The sequence below is a fragment of the Sarcophilus harrisii genome, chromosome 5, assembly GCF_902635505.1.
Source record: "Sarcophilus harrisii chromosome 5, mSarHar1.11, whole genome shotgun sequence".
NCBI classification, from domain to species: domain Eukaryota; kingdom Metazoa; phylum Chordata; class Mammalia; order Dasyuromorphia; family Dasyuridae; genus Sarcophilus; species Sarcophilus harrisii.
Genome location: NC_045430.1, coordinates 147,515,507 through 147,536,088, shown reverse-complemented (window position 1 = coordinate 147,536,088; position 20,582 = coordinate 147,515,507). Strand labels below are relative to the sequence as shown.

The following is a 20,582-nucleotide window of genomic DNA, read 5'->3' as shown; positions in this document are numbered from 1 at the left end:
GGAGAGATTTGAGTATAATATTAAAGGTCAAGATTCTGTGGGAAAGGAAGAAAAGAAAAGAGAGTGTTTAAAACATTTAAAATAACATGACCCAAGGCATGATTATGGAAAACTTGTAATTTTCCTAGGAATTAATAATGTCACTTAGAAAAGGAAGAGCAAAGAAAAAGGAATATTAACTCTGGATAGAATTATAATTTCTTATATTTGTTGTTTAGTCATTTTCAGGCATGTCCAAACTGTGTCCTCATTTGAGATTTACTTGGCAAAGATACCAGAGTGGATTGCCATTTCCTTCTCCAGCTTATTTTACAGATGAAGAACCTAAGGCAAGCAGGGTTAAGTGACTTGCCCAAGGTCATATAACTAGTAAATGTCTGAGGCTATATTCAAAGTCAGGTCTTCCTGACTCCAAGCCTGGACACTATTATTCACTGCACCAGCTTTCTTATCTATAATCTTTAAATAGAGAGAGGGGAAAAAGGAGAGAACAATGGAAGGAAAGAAAGGAAAGAAGGGAGAAGAGAGGGAAGAAGGGAGGAATGGAAGAAAAGAAGGGAAGGAAGTAAAGGAGAGAGGGAGGGAAAAAACAAACGATATCTTTGTTATTTTATCATCTAGATTTCTCAATACATCCTCTCCTACCTCTCTTGAGTGATCCCATTTAATAAAAATTTAAAAGGGTGTAAAAGGATGTATCAATAAAACTAGCTAATGTATTGAAAAAGTATAATATTAAATGGAACATTCCATACTCATAGAACCTCAGCTATGCAAAAAAAGTGTAAAAGATATGCTTTCTCATATTTTTTTTATGGGACCAAGAATGAACATTGAAACTTTGTAGCATTCACTTTCAATTATTTTATTGTTCTTTCCATTTATTTTGTTGTAGTCATTGTGTATATTGTTTTAACTTCATCTAATTCTTCCTCTGTTTCTATTTGTTATCATATTCCTCATTTCTCATTACAGCATATATTCATATTTTAATATTTATCATTCTAATATAGTAATAGGCCATTAAATTCACATATCACAACTTTTTAGTCATTCCCTAATCTATGAACATGTAATTTATTTTCACTTCTTCTCCGCTACTGTGTTGTGCTGTTATCAGTGTTTTGCTGCATATAGGGCTCTTTTATTTGGGCCATTTAATTTTAATAGATTAACTTTTTTGCCTAAGTTGACTTTAAATAGTTGAAATTCAGATTTCTCTGTGGGAACTCTGGCAAGGAAGAAAGTATTCTATATACTGATAAAAGATAACAGAGAAATAACAGAGAAATATTGCATACAGTATCTATCATTTATCTAAAACACATGATTTCTCAAGAAAGTCTGTAGACTGTGATGGTTGCTGAAACTTTTTTTAATATGAGCATACTTAAATTTATTCAGTGCTCTCTTGCCTAAGTCCCATTAAATAAAAATCAAGATATTCTTGTAGTTCCTGAAGACCTAGAGATCCTTTGGGAAAAGATGGGCTGGCTTTCTCCCAGCAGTATTAGAAAGCTAACAGAGCTGGAATAAGGCACATGTAAGCCTGAGGAAAGGAGAGCAATCATCAGTTTTCTAAGAACAGACCTCAAATTAATGTTATTTTTTTCTATAGACTCATGAATCAGGAGAATGCTATGTATGTAGTCCATCTGTATTTCAGCCAAGCATTTGTCAGACTCACAATATTCTTGTGGAGAATATGAATAAATTTGCCGTTGTGTGGTTATTTGATGTCATAACCGACTGAAGGAATCACATCAACTAGCATTGTATAGTTCTCAGTCTTCAACACAGTTGTATTTGTTAAGTTAGAAAATGACACAAATCTGGGGGAAAATATCTAATTTCCTGGTAGAGAATGGAGTTTGAAAAAGATCTTGACAGGTAAGAACTATGGACAGATGTAAGAAGGTTAAATTTTGTAGGGGAAGAGGGAAAGGTAAAACAGAGAACCTAGCTTTCAAAAAATATCAATAGTGCAAGTACAATCTGGATAAGATATGACTAGACAAATTTTAAGTGACTTAAAAATGAGGCAGCTAGGTGGTACAGTAGAGTTCCAGACCTGGACTCAGAAAACACCTAAGAAAAACATTTCTTTCTGCCTATCTTAGTTTCCTCATCTACAAAATGGAGACATAATAGCACTTACCTCCCAAGTATAGTCAGGATGAAATGAGATAGTGTAAAGCACTTTGCAAAGCTTAAAACCATTCTATAAGGGCTAGCTACTATCATTCAAAGTCAAATAAGAGTCAACAGTGTAAGGCGATTACCAAAGAGCTAACTCATTTAAACATCAGACTGTATTACAAAAAATAAGATGTGGAAAACTAGAAAAAATAATACAAACAATGTACTTTCTCAAACACCTAGAGTATTGTTTTCGGTTCTGTATTTGAAGGACACTTTTAAGCTAAATACTCAATGAAGGGTAACCATAACAGTAAGGATCTCCAAAATAGTCACATGGGGATCATTTGAACGAATTAGGAGTGTTTTGCCTGGAGAAGAAAAACAAGAAGACATAGTGATTGTCAAAAATTCAAAGAAGTGGTAAATGGAAGAGGCATTAAAAGTATTCCTGTGCCCTTTTTTTGTAGAGATCAAGAATAATGGATATGAAACAGTAAAGATTTATTGTTGTTTTTCAGTTGTGTCTCACTCTCTATGACCCCATTTGGGGTTTTCTTGGCCAAGATACAAAGGTGTTTTGTCTTTTTCTTCTCCAGCTCATGTTACAAATGAAGAAACTAAGGCAAACAGGGTTAAATGATTTGCTCAGGGTCACACAGCTAGTGAGTATATGAGACTGAACTTGAACTCAGGGAAACAAGTCTTTCTAACTCCAAGCCCCACACTCTTCACTTTTTCAATATTATGTAGTTTTACAAAACTGTTTTTTTTTCTTTCTTCTCTCTTTTAATGGATGACTCTTTCTCTCTCTCTGGGAGAGGGAAGGAGGAAATTTGGTAATGTAAAAAAACAAAAATAATCAATAAAATGTATTTAAAAATAAGTAATCTGCCTGAATTAACAAATATAATTTATAGGGAGATAAATTTCTTGAGAACATGAGGAAAAAACCTCCAAACCATGATACTTACTCTAAATTGAAATCAGCTATTTCACCATATAATCAATTTCCTATTGAAATAGGTATTTAGGAAAAAATTGAATGACCTCTAACCAGGGAATTTATGAACAGATTTGTTTGTGATCAAGTGGTTGAACTAGATGACCTCAGTTCTTTTCCTACTCTGACCTATGTTATAAGTAGCTCTAGGACGATTGTCATGTTTGACTAATTCATTGATTATCTTATTATATTTCACATACAAAAAGTAGAAAGATTAGAGAGAATCTATGGTTTTTACTGAATTACACAAGGAACACCTGTTCACTTAGAACTAGGATTAAAAGTTAATACATTCAAGTAGTCATTTTAATAGAGTTTAGCAAAGAGATTTCTGTGGTTTAATAGCTCATACAAGGTTACCTTGAACTTCTGCATTTCTGCGTTTATAGAAGGACAAACCCATGGTTAACAATCTTTTGAAATAATGCTAAGGTCTTGTTTTAGGACAGTAAATATTAATGATTTCTTTGTAGAACATATTTAGAAAGCAGATTCACAAACCATTATAGAATTAGTTGTTTCAGATATTAAATGTGGATTACAATAAAACCTTAAACTTAATCCTGTGTGCAACATATTAGGATAACATTTTTCATATAATTGAAATTGTCCTACTTTAGGAAATGCTCAGCATATTATTTGGTCCAGAGTACAGCTATTTTAATGGACTTTTCAAAAAAATCTGTACAATTTTTTAAAAAGAGAAAATACTTTTAAAAAATCCTAGACAAAATTTAATCTTTATCTATCTATAATATAGAACAAGATACATTCCACTTAGTAGTAGTAATTGTAATTTTAAAACAAAATAAATGTAGAAAAAGAAAATTAGTAGGATTAGCATTTTGTTCGTTCTCTTTTGAAGATGGTGACTGGAAGTAGATTAAGAAAGACATACCCAGGTTGCTAGAAAAGTTCTCCTTGGTACATTATTACTTTGTTTCACTTACTTGTAATTTTATTTGACAATTTTGTCTGCCTTTCTAATAAATACTTTTTAAATGTTCAGTTCAGACTAGAAAAGGTTTTCATTTTTTAAAATGATTGATCTAGTACTTTAAGTATCTGAAATTTTTTACAATCGGATCACCATTTCTAAATTCTTTACAAACTTGTAAATGTGTATCTTTACATGTGAAACTGACATCTATGAAATAAATCTCTGTGATATTTTAATGTCTATATTCAAAGCACATGTGATATTATGACTATTCTGATTTCTTAGATCATCTATTTACTGTAGGCTTTATAACCAGTCCAAACTGTTAATGTTAAAATGGCTTGAATTTCAGTAAGTATATATGTTAAACTATCAATTGCCTTTGGTGACAAAGCATAGATAGTTGAAATATCCATAGATAGTTAGAACTATCAACTAGTAATAACATAAACCAAAACCAGGCTGCTATAGAGAAAAGGGGGAACCATGAAGTACTTTAAGATAACTTATCCTTAGAAAAATAATAAAAACTTAATAATAAATTATTATTTTTATTACCTGGCTAGCTAGTCAGTACTTTTTCCAGGATGAATAATTTTGACAAATTAAATAAATGCTATGTAAGGTATCATACCCCTGTCACAGGAAATTGGAGTAAAAATGTTTTAAATTAGTAGCAGTGCTAATATTTACCTATTATCTATGAAGAGTTCTATATCACAGAAATTTAATGTAATCTATTTAAGATTAGATTTTTAAGTCACACTTTGTGATATATCTAACTAGAAATTTTAAAAGTGAATTATCACATAGCAATTTGGGAAAGATATTTTAATGTAGTCTATATGACAAACTGCAAAGCAGTTTGTGAAACATGAACATAACTTAGAGTAGTTGTTAATTTACTTTAAGACTTTACATGGGATAATAAATAAAGTGACTTAACCAAAGAGACAGCATAAAGTCCCAGAGTGAAGAAGAAAATTTGCTTTCTGTGTGTTGTGTGTGAATTTTTCAATGGACACCATACAAAATTATGTCTGAAGGGATTTTTTTAATTCAGTTGGTAATCAGTTAATAGGACAGGACATTATATTAAGAAATTTAATCATACATGGCTTATTGCTGTTGTATATGGCTGTGATATTTCAAATTACATATTTTAATTAGGGTGTGCTATTATTTTGAGACTTTCTTAATAAGTAAAATAATTCATCTGGCTTAGTATTGTGTCTTTTCTGTGACAAATAGAAGGAAAGAAAATTTATCATTTTTACTTAATAATTTTCCTTCCTATTTTGACTCCAAACTTCAAAATATTAAAAGGATTAGGGAACCCTGGATTCTGGCTTGCAACTAACCCCCAAACACCCTTAAAATGGATTGTCAATTCCATCAGAAGAGGTGAAAATTACCTAAATTTTCTGTCTCCCCTCACCTCATATAGTGTTTTGCAGACATTAGGTACTTAATAAATACTTATTGAGTTTAACTTAATTGAATTGTCATTAGTCTTTGATATGTTCCAATTAAGGATAAAAGAGTGACAGAATTTATCTGTATTAAAGTTGTTTGGAATATAGAGTTCGTATAATATATCTCTTCCTTTGCTAATTCTTCCAATCTGAAGGTGGGAAGGTAAGAAGAAAGTAGGGAGAATACTATTTAAAATGAAGAATTACATTATGGATATTTTAATGAGTCTGTTTTTCTGAACAAGAACATAGGCACTGGTTTGCAAATGATCAAGGCATGATGCATGTATTTAGGATTTTCTTTCTTTTCTTAAGTGCTAGGTTTAGTTCTTCAAACATCTTTACTTCTAGGAAAAGTGGGCTTAGGGAGCTGCTATTGACTGCTTTTGCTTGTTGTTAGTGCTTCCATATATTTAGAGATGCACTTGGGATCTGATAGTCCTTTAGCTTTCTCCCCAGGGAAAGTAAAAAGGAAACCAGTGTAAAGAGAAGAAAGAGGTGAGTGAGATGCAGTTGGGCACAGGATAGAAGATTGAATGTTTCCTAGTTCTTTCCCCTAGTTATTGGCAATCCATCTTTAAATTATTCATTGCCTGCCCCAGCAAGAGAAAAAAATGTATTTTACTTAAAGAAGTCTCCATTGGCAGTGAAGTAACCATGTAATGGTATCATAACTGTCATACATTAGGTAGGAAAGCATATTTATATCGGAAATTAATTTTCCCAAAATATATTGAATGAATATATGGGAAGAATATGGGAAACAGTAAATCTGGCATAGTTAGCTGTATTGACTTCTACTCTGTAACACAGTGGTGGATAATGTGTTTCTGTGTCCTGTTGCCAGAAGGAAACAATTAGTATGAAGATTACCTTCAAGAACTTCTTAATTCAAGCATACTCCACCTACAGCGCTTGGGTCAGTACAAACACAAAGTTAGGTTGCTCTTAACTAAAAGTTAGTTGGGATATTGGAACAATGCCTTGACTGGAAAAAGGCTCATTGGAGTTGATATTCTTGGGTATGGATGTTTATTATCCGACTGGTAACAAAGTTGTACTTGGGGTTCTCCACAAAGCACATTAGATGAATTGGCCATGAAGAGTCAAACATTATAGCAGTATTTCTGAACATTATGGCAGTATCTGGTTATAATGAATTAAAAGAATATTGAGTGCAAGTGTGGTAAAGTAGATGAAGTGCTAGAATTAGAGAGAGGAAGGCCCGAGTCCCAATCGTGGCTGCCCTATTTAGAAGCATTTTTTAAAATTTGGTTTGGGTTTTGTTGTTGTTTGTTGTTTCTTGCTTGCTTGCTTGCTTGCTTGCTTTGTATTTACAGCACTTAGTGCTATGCCTGGCCTGTAGTAGCGGGAGGAGAGTGCTTAAGAAGTGCCTGATGACTTGACTATTTGATTATGGGCAAAATGTTTAATATCACTAAGCTTTACAATATTCTCTGATTTTTCTGTTACATATCTTAGTTATCAGTAGAGGGATTTTTCTCACCATTGAAACAACAGACCCATTATACATTAAAATCACAGTGCTGTGAACCTCTCTTGATAAAAATAGAATTTTTCATCCTATGCCATTTTTCCTGTGTCTTTGTAATGTCCGGGCTAGCTTTCTGGGGCATCTCTAGACAGGCCTTGGTCTTTAGGTGGAGAAGTGATGAAGGCAAGAGGGTTGCCACAAGGCTGGTCAAAGAGGGAGTCCCGAATCTGTGTCTGTGACTGAGACTCTTCTGTGTTTGTGGCTGAGAGTCTTTCTGTGTCTGAGACTCCGTTCAATATCTCAGTACCATTCATCACTACAGCACACCGAGCATGTGCCATTACATCACCATATCATATTAAGTATATGTTTAGAGAATCATTATCTCACACTGAGTACGGCTAAACTATAAGCACCCTGCTGTCCTTGATTCAAGTATACCTTTTCAGAGTTCCTGCCCTCTACATGTCTTTTTTACTTGAAGAAGGGAAAAAATTAAAGAATATGCTTTTAAATGTTTTTACTTTTAATTTCTCATATTTTCATAAGTTGTTCTGATCAATTTTCCCATTTATCATTTTTATGTGACAAATAAGATCTTAGTAATAGTTGTGTTTCAGAAATATTAAGTTACCCAGGGCAGGTTCTTAAAATTTTCTGTATTCATGCTTTATCCCATTTTAAAGTGTGAATAATAATAACATGCATCAAAAAGGACTATTTTGAGTTTCAGCTATATTTTGAGACACTTTGCAAAATATGAAGTCATCTCTTAGTTAAAAGCTGCCTAGCAGTCAATATTATACTTCATTTCAACTGAATTTTTTAAAAAAAATCTCTTTAGCAAAGAATTGTGCTTAGAATTGGGAACACAAAATTAAAAATGGACATAGACCCCAAACTCAAGGAATTTAAGATCTTAAAAATCTCAAGTTCGTTCCAGTAGTAAAATATGTATCCCAAGTAAATATGGATAAGTAATTAAATGATACATCATTAAAGAAATGGGAAAACAAGTTTGTGTTTTAATATTGAAATTTAAATTGGAAAGGTGACAAAAATGATTTGTCATAGATAAGATTCAGAGAACTGCTGAGAACTGAGTTTAATTCTAGTCTCAGATTTACTAGTGATTTAGAGTAAGACTAGAGGAATGGAAATCTGGTAGTACTGTCAATAGAAGCAAGAAAGTAAAGACTAGTAGGTTTTGTAAATAAATTAAGAAATTTAGTTTGAGATATGGTGATAATATTACTACAGAATTAGAGTTGGAAAGTGCTTTATGGAATATTTACTCCCTTTCATTTTGCAGATGAGTAAAAGAGATGTAGAGTTAATTGATTTATTTAGAGTTACACAGGTAGTTAAAAAAAAAAAGAAGAAGAAAAAGAAGATCACAGATTCTCTTGTTCTAGATTCAGTGTTTTTTTCATTGTACCATACTGCCTTCTAAAATGAAAAAAAAAATCTCGGAGAAAAAGACAATTATATTGATAGATATAACAATCATTTTCATTAAATTGCTAATGGATTGGCTATAAGAGATTAAAAGAAGAAAGGAAAGGAAAAGACAAAATGGGAATTGGAAGAAGAGAAAGAAAGGAGAAGAGAAAAAATAGAAAAGAGAGAAGATGGGAAAGAGAGCAGAGGAGCAAGGACTGGGTCTTGGAGGACACATGAGGCATCTACTTGGAGCAAAGTGGAACTTACAACTCCTGACACTTTACAGACTAGAGTTCATTATTCTTGAATCCATAGTTAAAACTCTTCCAGCACAAGGAATCATATGCCTTCTTCCTCTAGGAACTGAATTTCTCCATCAGATTGTCCTCAACGTGCCACTCTTCTGATGACTGGCTGAGTAGTTTCCTATTGGTTCAGTTAGTCTTATCTTAGCTGGAGGTATTGTCTGCTACTGGTCTGGTCTTCTGATGACATGGTGAGTGCTGCATGTGAAGGTAGGGACAGAAAGGAGAAACACTGCTCTCTCCAAAAATGATTCCTTTGCAGAGGCTTAGTTCCAAAGCTATAATTGGAATTTTGAAGTCCTCTTGGGAAAAAAAAAAAAAACTTGTTTACCACTTGTATTTTTATACAAAGACACATCTCAGTCAGTAGCATTCCTTTTTCCCCCTTGACTCTATCCAAGAAGTCCATACTTCATGAGGAGATCCAAGGTTATAAACCATTTTAATTTATACATTTTAAATTTAAGCAAATATGATAATTATTACATTAACACCAAGTGATTATATAAAAATGAGGTAGGAAGTGAAATTCCCTTATATTCTTAAAGGAATTTTTAAGGGCTTAACTCTGGATGCTCTTTTGTCTTACCTAAAACTTCTCTCTCTTTATTTTAATCTTCTCATTCTCTTTTTTTTTCTTTTTTTTAAATTTATGTAATAAAATGAGCATTTTTATAACACAATATAGTAAAAATAAAATGAATGAATATGAAACTGCAAATCCATTATGTATAACTTGCTATGCCTTTTAAATATATAATAAAGTTATGATGTAAAAATTTTCCCTTATTTTCCTTCCCTTCCTCTCTCCCACCCTAGAGATGGTTACCATTCGTCATCTTCTTTGCACATGGGTACCTCACTATCATTTAAGCCTGTTCTTTCCTTATATTCCATATGGATTTATGATAAAGTATATCCCAGGTTTGAGGGAAGGATGTTTTATACCACCTGATGTTACTCTACCATCTTAGAAAGTATCTTTGTTCAAAGGCTAATTAAAGTTGACTAAGGTTAATAGAGATCTGGAATTTTTTTTTTATTTTCTAGTAACAGTATTAGAACTCTAGTCCCTTTGTTTGCTCTAGAACCCAATCTACCAGTAAAGTAGGAATTGGGAGGAATGTGCCCCAAAGAAAGTGTCATATTTTCTTCTTTGAAGTGAACAAATCATCTGCTAGTACCAAAAAAGAGGGGAAGGAGAACACCTCCATAGACTGAATTCAAAGAGTCTTAGGATCCAGAACGAAGTGATAAACCCTCAGAATTCTGAACCCTTTTCATACCTCAGTTAAAGTATTAGGTTCAGTTCTGTGTACCAAATTTTAGGAAGGATGTTGAAAAGCTAGATGATGATAGCTGAGAGCACTTAGGATTTTGGAAATAGTGACATATGGGGATGGTTAAAGGAACTAAAGATGTTTCATCTTGAAAAGAAATGATTTAGGGAGCACGTGATGGATATCAACTATTGGATGAGGGATTGGAGTTCTTTTACCTGGTCTCTTAGGTTGACTGGTAAATGAATGAAATTTGCAGAGTGACTAATTTAATACCAATGTGAAAAAATAAATTCATTGGCATTACAACTCCCCCAAAATATAATGGACTACTTCAAAATGGGTGTGTCTTTAATGGAAGTGTTTAAGAGTCTGGATGACAATATGCCAGTAATTTTGTTGAAGGGATTCCTTAATGAGTTCTGAATTAGATTAGGTTACCTCAGAATTTCCTACTGATCCTTTGGTTCTATAATTCTATTTTGTTTCTGTTGCATTGTATATCTTATATTTTCACCAGAACATCTTGGTATTTGTTTTATGTAGTGGATCATAAAAGGTAGAATTTAACAAATAATTAAAACTGTCCAAAGTGGGCTTCATTTAGAGCAACATTGCTAAATAATTATCCTTTGAATATAATTCTTCCCTCTCGAATTTAACACACAAACATCCCAGCCTTTGGTAATAGAAAAGAGAATGTTGCTGTTTGGCTTTCTATCAAGATGCCAGTTTTGGTGATTGTTGACTAGCTGATTTTGAACTGAGTTCCACAAACATAAAATAAATGAGTATGATTAAAATTTGGAACCCCTGAGCCCTACAAATGTAAAAACTGTCAACAGATGCCATTCACAGCAATATCAGCTAGTCCAGCAGATGGATGAAAATCAAACATAAATTGTATTATTTTGCTGGTTTTGCTTCATTTGTTTTTAATATAGTGCAAAGAAATCCTTGCCATGACAGTTAAAATAAACCACTGACAAAGTCTTTGCTATCATTCATTTTCCATGCATGTTGGGGAATTCTAAATTGATCTTTGCAATTATTATGCTTTATTACATGAACTGATTGAAAATGTGGTAGAAGCAGTCTTGTCATGAAACAGAATCTACTTTTACTTTCATATTTATATGTTTTATCAAAAATTCTTCATCAAACATTGGAGATGTGCCTAAAACTCCCTTGTTTATTTCTCCAAATGAGTATTATTCTTTTGATAGTAAACAATATTGCATCTCTTCTTAAGTTGAATGCCATATAAAAATATATGTATCATTTGGTGAAACCATTATGATATGAAATAAATTTATTGGAATTATTAATATTGATTATTTTCCAATAGTTAGATTTTGTTCTCCAGCAGAAAATAATATGCTGATTTTATTTTGCATGGTGAAGGAGGAAAAACAATTGAGTCTCCACTGGGAAATCTATGAAATTAACTATCTACAGTTTATTGCTTTTTAAATCCCTCCTTATTAGTAAAGACAAAAATTTCTGTTTGTCTTTAACTAGTCACAGACAATTTCAATATAAACCCCAAAGCAATTAAAAGACAAAAAAAAATGAGATGAAATCTATCCATCAAAAATATTGATAGGAAAAGATGACATATCATCTCATTAGTTTCTAACTCTAACATCTATTACTCTTCACAGGGTCAGGTTCGTGCCGCTTTAGTTATTCAGACCCCAGCATCGTTGTGTCCTATACCAAGAATAACACTGCAGATTGGATTCAGCTAGAGAAAATTAGGTTTGTTATAACTTCAAGTATCTGCATGCATACTAACACGACATACAATTCTTCCAATTCCCAGTTTTCTTTTCATATGACTAAGTTTATTCTTTGTAACTTTAAAAATGTGCTTTGTGTGATGGTCATATGCTCATAGATTATTTTATATATTTACCTTTTTAACTTGAAGAGTGTAAAATTATTTGTATTACCTCCTGTTACCTCCCATTCTGGATACTATTTTCAGTAAGACTTAAATCTAAGTATTTACAGTTGTGCTGATTTATGTAGAGCCATGCAAAATCTTTTTTATGTCTTTCTTTAATTCTGGAATTCAGACTGAAACAATTGATCAGAAAGTAGGAAAGTGATTTTGTATTCTATCTCTTACCATTAGACAGCTGTAATGGCAGAATATGACTTACATTTGGAGGATAAGGCACTGAAAATCCACTATAAAATGAGATAGTTACCCATCTGTCTAAATGGGTACAGTTCTGCCTGTGGGCCTTGAGTATAACTGGATAACCTCCTAAAGTCCCTTATGGACTATCATTCTTTGATAGCAGCCACTGGGTCCACAGCAACTAAATGAAATATTAATTTTTTTTCCATTTTTTCAAATGCTTTTTAACAAGAAATGAGTAAGATACTTTAGGGATAGAAAAGTGGTTCTTTCCTATTAAAATGTATCTGGCAGAATTAAATAGCACATAAGATTTCAGATGGGGTATGATTGGTTTGATTTTTTTGCTGCATGTTTTAAAGAATAAAAAGTACAATTAAAATTCAAAGAGGATGTCAAAGAATTTCTTAAAATCTCATTTTTTTGCCATTATTCCACTTCTAACCAGCAAAATGCAGGCAAAACATTTCTTATCCATTTTGTGATGGATTCCATTAATAATACAACATTTACTTTACCACAGTTGCCATGTTGAAAGAACTGTGATTTATGCCATCAAGGCAGAATAAATATCAGGTTCTTAATATAAGCTACTAGTCTTTAGCAGCAAACAAATTTGTCCAAAGTTTCCAGTGGCATTTCCATCCAATGGATTTTCACCAATCTTTATTCTAGCCAAGAGCAAAAGAAGGGTGAATGTAATTCATAGGTTTTAATATTATATTTCCTTCTATGACAGGATAAAATAAGAATTAATGTACTCCTAGTACAAGCTGAGCTTTGACACTCTGACTAAATAAATATATTATAGTGTTAACTTTGTTATTCTTTCTTGTTTCTAGTATGTAGAAGAAAAATGTGTATGTGCTAATTACTTATTTCTACATATGTTTTTAATTGGAAAAATGTCAATCTAAAAACACAATCAAGCAAATAATTGCCATATCACAAATTATTTTTCTTTCTTAATGTTATAATTTAGGCAAATTATGTCTCTGGATAAAAATCTTGGTTGAAATGTTATGCTTATGATTATGGTGTTAAATAGAAAACAAAATACTTTTCTTTCCATTGTACTGTACCTTTACTATTAATTACAATATTCAAAATTATCTGCTTTAGCTGAATAGAATTTTGGGTTTCTACATCATACTTTGAACTGCAGTATTTATTAAAACAAACTTATTGTGCTCTTTGTCTGAACTAGACAAATATTTTATTTACTTTAAATGAAAGTATCCCTTTTATCTGTTTTAATTTCTTTTGGATGATAGAAAATACATAACAAAGCATCATTTGATTCTAATAAATGTAAGATAAACCATCTATAACTATCAGTGACACTTTTACCAATGTATATGCTTCATTGAAGAGTAAAAAATATGAGTCTGCTCTAGTCTTTTTCATGGCTGATTTATAGCAAGCCAAAAGCATAGTTTGCATTTTAACACCACTTTTAATCTTGACTAGGATCATAATTTTCAGTATGGCAGATTACTATGTTAGGAGAATAAAATATCCAAAAAATATTTTATTATGTAGAAAAAAGTCCTGGCTTGTAACAGAAACAATATAAATTATACAGTGTTTAAAAATTGGTTTAGATAAAGAATTATAAATGAACAGTTTAATTTTTAACCTGTATAATTGCAATTTTGATACTTTAAACAAAAAAGAAGCTATGATTCCCCAGAGTAAATAATATTATCTAAAATATGACTGTGAAGTTGAGTATACTTGAATTCTTATGCTTATTTTCAAATTAAAATTAGAAATCAATAAAATAATTTTACAATGTGTGCTTTAACTTCTTTCTCACATCAAATTAATCAAGCACTTATTCAGAATGAGGTACTGTATGAGATGCTATAATATGGTTGATATTCATATATACTTTGTTACAGAATTTCATCATATCTGTAATCATTTATTGGGACAGTCACAACTTGTGATAGTTTATGTTAGGAATTGATCAAATGTAAGCAGGTGGTATGTATTATCATTAGCAATTACTATAGTAATAGTTTATATCTACAACGTGTCTTAAAATTAGTTGCAAAATATTTTGTTATCTAGTATTGATCTTCCTTGATGATTAAAGAGAATGATATGTTGATGTAAGCAAACCTTCATCAAGTATCTCATTTACTAATTCATTGTATTTTACAGAGCTCCATCAAATATCAGCACTATCATTCATATCCTCTATCTTCCCGAAGATGCCAAAGGAGAGAATATTCAGTTTCAATGGAAACAGGAATATATTCATGAGGGTGATGTGTATGAAGCCTGCTGGGCTTTAGATAATATTTTGATCATCAATTCAGCTCACAGACAAATTATCTTAGAAGACAATCTGGATCCAGTGGACACTGGCAATTGGCTTTTTTTCCCAGGGGCTACAGTTAAGGTTGGTTTGTTTTTCTTCTTCCTAAAAAAATAATTTACCAAACTGAGAAACGCTATTCCCTTCCCTCATAACCACTATTATCATAGAGTAAGAAGTTATTCTTTTTTTTTACCTTAGCTTGACCTTTAATATAGGGTAAGTCCAGAGATTATTAACTACCAATTTTAACTTCACAAAATACAGGTATGATACATATTTATCCATTAAATACACTAATTTATATTATAAGTAAAATTCCTTTGTTTCTAAATTAAACTATGGAGAAAAATCTCAAGGAGATTTAATTTCCTGAATGCAATAATATTTTATATCAATATGATACAGCAGTTTTTAATGAAAATTAATCTTAGAAAACACAATTTCTAATGAATTAGATCCTCTGTATGCAAGAGTGTTTTGCCACATAATATTTTTGAATGCATTTTTCTCACTTTTCATCTGCAGAATCAGAATTTGATAACCAAGTAAAGCAGATATCGGGAGACCATGAAAAAATGACATGGAACCCTCAGTATTCTCAGGATTATTAAGTCTCCTCTTTTCTGACCTATGGAATATTGGAAACAAAAATCTAGGACCTCATTATTATAGCTATAAATAGAGTTTTCAGGATTGGGGTAAGAAACATTAGGCACAGGGTTACATTTAAAAGTCCCAAGAAGAAACTCCTAAGTTCAACTCCTAAATTCAACAAAATTTGATAACCAACTTTGATATTCAACTTTGTGGTTCTGTTATAAAGAATAACTTGTTTAGATAATAAATTGAAATTTTTTTTTAGTTAACACACCAAAATCTCAACCCCTTTAAAAGCTGATTTCCTGGATTCTTTCTATGTTGATTGTAAAAAAACAAAAACAAAAACAAAAAAAACATTGGTTGTTGAGTTACTTGTCACAGTCACATTGCCATTTGACAAAAGAGGTATTTCTGTTGTTACTTTTCATCATTGGCAAAAAGACAAAAAAACAGAGGAAACACATGTAGTCCCCAGGGGGTCTTGGATTTGCATCCTTTTCCCATAATGACATGCCTATCATTTGGTCTCAGTTATAACAGAAGCACTCCTTGCGGCAAAAATATATGTTTTCTGCCTCATTTTACAAGCTATTATACTAATCCAATTAGATACTCTGTTCTTTAAAGCATGCACTTCAGAACAGTACATGATAAAAATGCAGCAAGTGTAGTTTTGCTTCAGTAATGATATTTAAATTAAATTGCAACTTTGTAGATTAGACTTTGGAGTATTACATGCATTTTCCAACTTATCATTTTCATGGTTGTAAGTTGATCAAGTTAACCCTAGTTTAAAAAGCAAAAATGGTTGCAATAAATATGGCTAAAATTCCAGCCTTCAACTTGGTTGGCAAGGTCTAATACTTTCGTTTTAAAATGCATATAACTTCTTCTTTGTCAGAAAAGAGGCTCGTATCTCACCACTGCTCCTTGCTTTCTTATCATCCTCATGATCTTGATTATTACACTTAAGCTCTGCAGATATCAAAGTCCTTATCTCTAAAATGATAGTATTAGACTAGATGAATTCTGTAGATTGTGTGGGGGTGGGATGGGGTTCTGGATCTAAATTTAGAAACATTATCCTAAATTATCTTTCATTAAGCTCATTTGACTAATTCTGTATTTTGAGAAAAGGCCATAAATTGAAGGGGTAATGATGCAATGAAAAGGAGTTTATTTATCTGGGAGTTCCTCATAACAACAAAATCACAGTCTAGTTTCTATCCTTTTTCCTGACTCACTGACTAGAGAAGTTTCTCTCATCTAATTGATTTTGAGTTTTTTTCCAAGAAAACCCATAGTTTGTTTGCATTCTATGTAATTTATTTAGTAAAACATTTTTTACCTGATTGCAAAAATACTATAATGTGATGTATTTTTCATCTTTATTTCTGACCTTCTGAAGAATCCTTTTCATTAAGAATTAGCAGTAAAAAGTCACTTCTTCTAACAATGCATTCCCAGTCATTATAAGAACTGTCACTTAAAAGAATTTTGGTTTCCTTTAAATTTTAAAAATCTTCTAATCTTATAATAAAATTTTTATGTTCCTTCTTTTGAGCAAATACTATGAAATTGATCATTTTCCTTAATCTCAAACTGTAACAACAAACTGTTGCTTCCACAAGTTAAATACATATCAGTCTATTGTTATTTATCCTATTTATTTTTTTATCTATATTTTGGTTCAGAATGGAGGATATTGAAATTTTTTTATCATGAATTTCTATTGTCATATTTGACTCCCCCCCCCATATGAAGTCAACAACTACTTGTTAGTCACTATGGGAATTACAAAAGAAAAATGTATAATATGGTACTGGAGGAAAATGATATAATAAAAATAAAAAGACGAGTTCTACTTGTGATTCAGCCACAAACCAGCCTCCACTTCGGTGAGCCTCTGTTACTTCATCTACTTCTTCTAATCTCTAAGGTTTCTTTCAGGCCTATTAGTTGAGAATTCAGTGAATCTAGAAACAATGATATCAACTGCAATAGAAAAAGAAATCATTAAATTGTATGTAAAATCCCTGTGGACAGCATTGACTCAGAAAATCATATATTAACATTGTCTATGTTAAAAAATGAATTATTTTCTTAAATATTTCTGAGTAATATTTTAATCTGGTTCAGGCTGTCCTTAGGTAGTACGGGCAGCTTTCTGGCTTTGTATTTGACAACTCTGTCTTTAGAGATATGAATCCCTTCTCTTCAAGAACCTATTATCTGGCTAGAAGAATGAGAAGTTGGAGGCAGCCATATAGATTTTGGAAGTGATAAACATAAAAGTGACACTTGAAAACAAGATGATGAATAAAAAAGTGAGCCGAAGATAAACAGAAGATGAAATCCAATGCTGTATTTCTAGGAGTATATTTCCAATTAGATGGAAGCAGAAGATTGCTGGAGAATTTCATACTTAACTTAGTTTGCCAAATCACCTCAAAAGCCACTCACAACCCAAAGATCTTATATTTCCATAAAAAGTAAGCAGAAAACAAACTGTAAAAAAAAAATCATTTATTTTAATTTTTCCCAGATTCAAAAATCTATAATTTTGTGGATACTCCCCCATGAAAAACACATGGTAGTACTATAATTTTAAAGATCGTATTTGAGAATTGCTGTGGTTAAAAGAGATCATTAATATATGATCAACCTGGTGAAGACTGAAATAAGTGAGACAGATCTCAGACAATATATTTTTAGTCCACCACTTGGCTAGTACTTCATGAATTTACACAGCATCAAAATGATCCCACAGTCAAATAAAAACTTGTTTTATTGTACCCAAGTATTTTCTTCCCAGAGGGGAGTTTAGAGGTTAAGTATTAGATTCTACTTATGCTAAGAAAATTCTTTTCATTAGCTGTTAGATGATCTTATTGTAATGGTGGTAGTTAATAGTCATTATTATTGACATAAATGATTTTATTAAATTAACTGCTATCTATAAAATTAAGGATATGTGTAAACTGTCTTGCTGCATAGTTTTAATATGAAAACTTCAAGGGAGGAAAACATAAAGGAAAGTGGAAGAATGTGCACATAAATATACATACACACACGGTCACACATCTTGTTAAATGCTTGTCACTATTGTGTTTCTTTAGATATTCATTTGATCTTGTGGGTTTTTTTTCAGGCCAAATTAAATATTCAATTTAACGGGTTTATGTGACAATTTGTTTCTACCCATGTATGTATATAATTTGAGAAAAATATCTTATAGCTATTTAGTAATTGATATGAAATATATAGATTGTATCAACAACCAGTGAGAGCTTAGAGGATATTTTGTTTCTTGTGTTTTTTATTTAGGCATATGATCTGAGTAAGAATTCAGTAGGAATAATAAATACTCCTTTTTTTTTTTACTTTCATCCATTCTTATTTATTTGTTTTTTTGACCCACTTTTTTTTTTCAGGCAATTGTGGTTAAATGACTTGCCCAGGGTCAAACATCTAGGAAGTATTAAGTGTCTGAGGCCAGATTTGAATTCAGCTCCTCCTAACTTCAGGGCTGGTACTCTATTCACTGTGTCATCTAGCTGCCCCCGATCCACTTTTTAAAAAGTGAAAAAATTATCTATTCAGCTTTCTTTCAAGTCTCTTCCCCCATATAAATTTAGGCCTTTTTTTTTAGTATTCTCTTGGTAGGTAAAAATCCATTGTAGAAGCAAAATATTATATCACTTTCATTATAATAATTTATAATTAACTGCAAAATTTAACTCTATCACTGTGTACATGTTTCACATGAAATACTTAACAGCTGTTAGCACAACATGGAAAACAGTGCAGCTGCAACCCACAGACAGTATGGAAAAGATGTCAAGTTATTCCAGGAAGTTAACCAGTGCTTCCAGCACAGCAGTAGCTAGAAGCAGCTATTTAATTGCCGGAAGAGCAATTCCGGTTTCTGATATCAATTTTGAGACTAATTCTCTTGATTCTGTTAACTAATACATGTTTATGTGGAAATGAAAAAACCTGGTAATACCTTAAGTAGATCACAAATCTTTAAAGCTCTAGAAATACTTCAGGTATTTAGTGTTTGTTTTGTGGCCCATCTCAATTCCTTCCTCTGAGAACATAAAGTTAAAGACAATTATTTGATACTTTATTTACCTTAATTGTTGTTAAAATATTTGAGGGAGGATGCCAAAGCTTTAACTTTTACTTTCTTGAAAATAGCCTGAAATCTTAGGGTCTCCCTAATTTCAAGTAGAGAAATTATCAAAAACAAATCAAGAAGATTTAATCAACTTTTATGCTGTCATCAATCAAATTATAAATAAGAATAAAATACCAGAACACCCAAAACACGACCCAGAGATCAGTGACTTATAAGTGAACTCTTTATGGTTTACCTCTCTCTGTCTCTTCTTTTAATGGTATCTTATGTAAAAAGATGGTAGCAGGTTCTTGAAATGGATCAGCTATCATCTATGTATTACATATTTATCAAACACATGTTTCAATTTCCAAATTTGTTTCATCCTTGGTAATAGCACGGATTTTTCTTCTGGGTGGGTCCACCACCCCAAATTACTGAGAGACAGAGAATCTGTGGATAAATAGATAGATACTAGATGTAACACATAGAAGAAGAAAAAGAACAAAAGAGAAAAGGGGAAAGAGAAAAGAATAAAGATAGACTTGATCACAATTTTTTTATCTACCCTGATATTTCATTTATACCTACCCCTCAGAAGTATAAATCATTGACTTCTGTCAGCTTTGGAATTGACCCACAGATTAAATGCAGATTACTGGGACAGAGATGCTATACTACATTTTAAAAAGCATTCTACCTTATTTTGATTGCTCTTTCTACATCTGCTGGTTCTTCTATCTTCTTTTCCTGTATTATTACATAAACACAAAGTTAAAAAAAAACCTTTGCTTAATTAATTTACCTCCAGAAATAAATTAAATATATACAAACTAGAGATCTTGTGATAAACATGTAGCTTTTAGAATAAGCAGTATTATATGTATACATCACTTAATGGAAATTCCTTGAACATAATTCTAAATTCAGAAATTAAATATTATTACATTTAAAAAAAAAAACTAGGACTTCCTGAATTTATAAAATTTGAAAATTTCTTTTCATCATCTTTTCTCAGCTCCTGTTGTCAACAACAGCAACTGGCTTCCTTTTTCCTTATGGGTTATGGCTAACTATCCAACAATAAGCAGTTTTTTGTCCAAATCTAACAAATATAAAAACCCTTACTAAAAATTTTTTTTAAATCCATTATAGTTTATTTACTGTACAGTGGATAGAATGCTGGGCCTGGAGTCAGAAAGATTCTTCCTCTTGAATTTAAATCTGGCTTCAGACACTTATTAGTGACTCTGAACAAGCCACTTAACCCTATTTGCCTCAGTTTCCTCATCTGTAAA

The 20,582-nt window shown here is 31.8% G+C and overlaps 1 protein-coding gene across 4 annotated transcripts in view; it reads left to right on the top strand.

The window, feature by feature from the left end:
• Positions 1–20,582, top strand: part of RELN (reelin) — a 515,944-nt gene that overhangs the window by 256,008 nt on the left and 239,354 nt on the right. For all 4 annotated transcript variants that reach the window (XM_031938705.1, XM_031938703.1, XM_031938706.1 and 1 more), the window contains exons 9-10: positions 11,748–11,844; positions 14,402–14,642. In XM_031938705.1, coding sequence (XP_031794565.1) covers positions 11,748–11,844; positions 14,402–14,642 — 338 coding nt within the window. The remainder of the gene's footprint in view (positions 1–11,747; positions 11,845–14,401; positions 14,643–20,582) is intronic.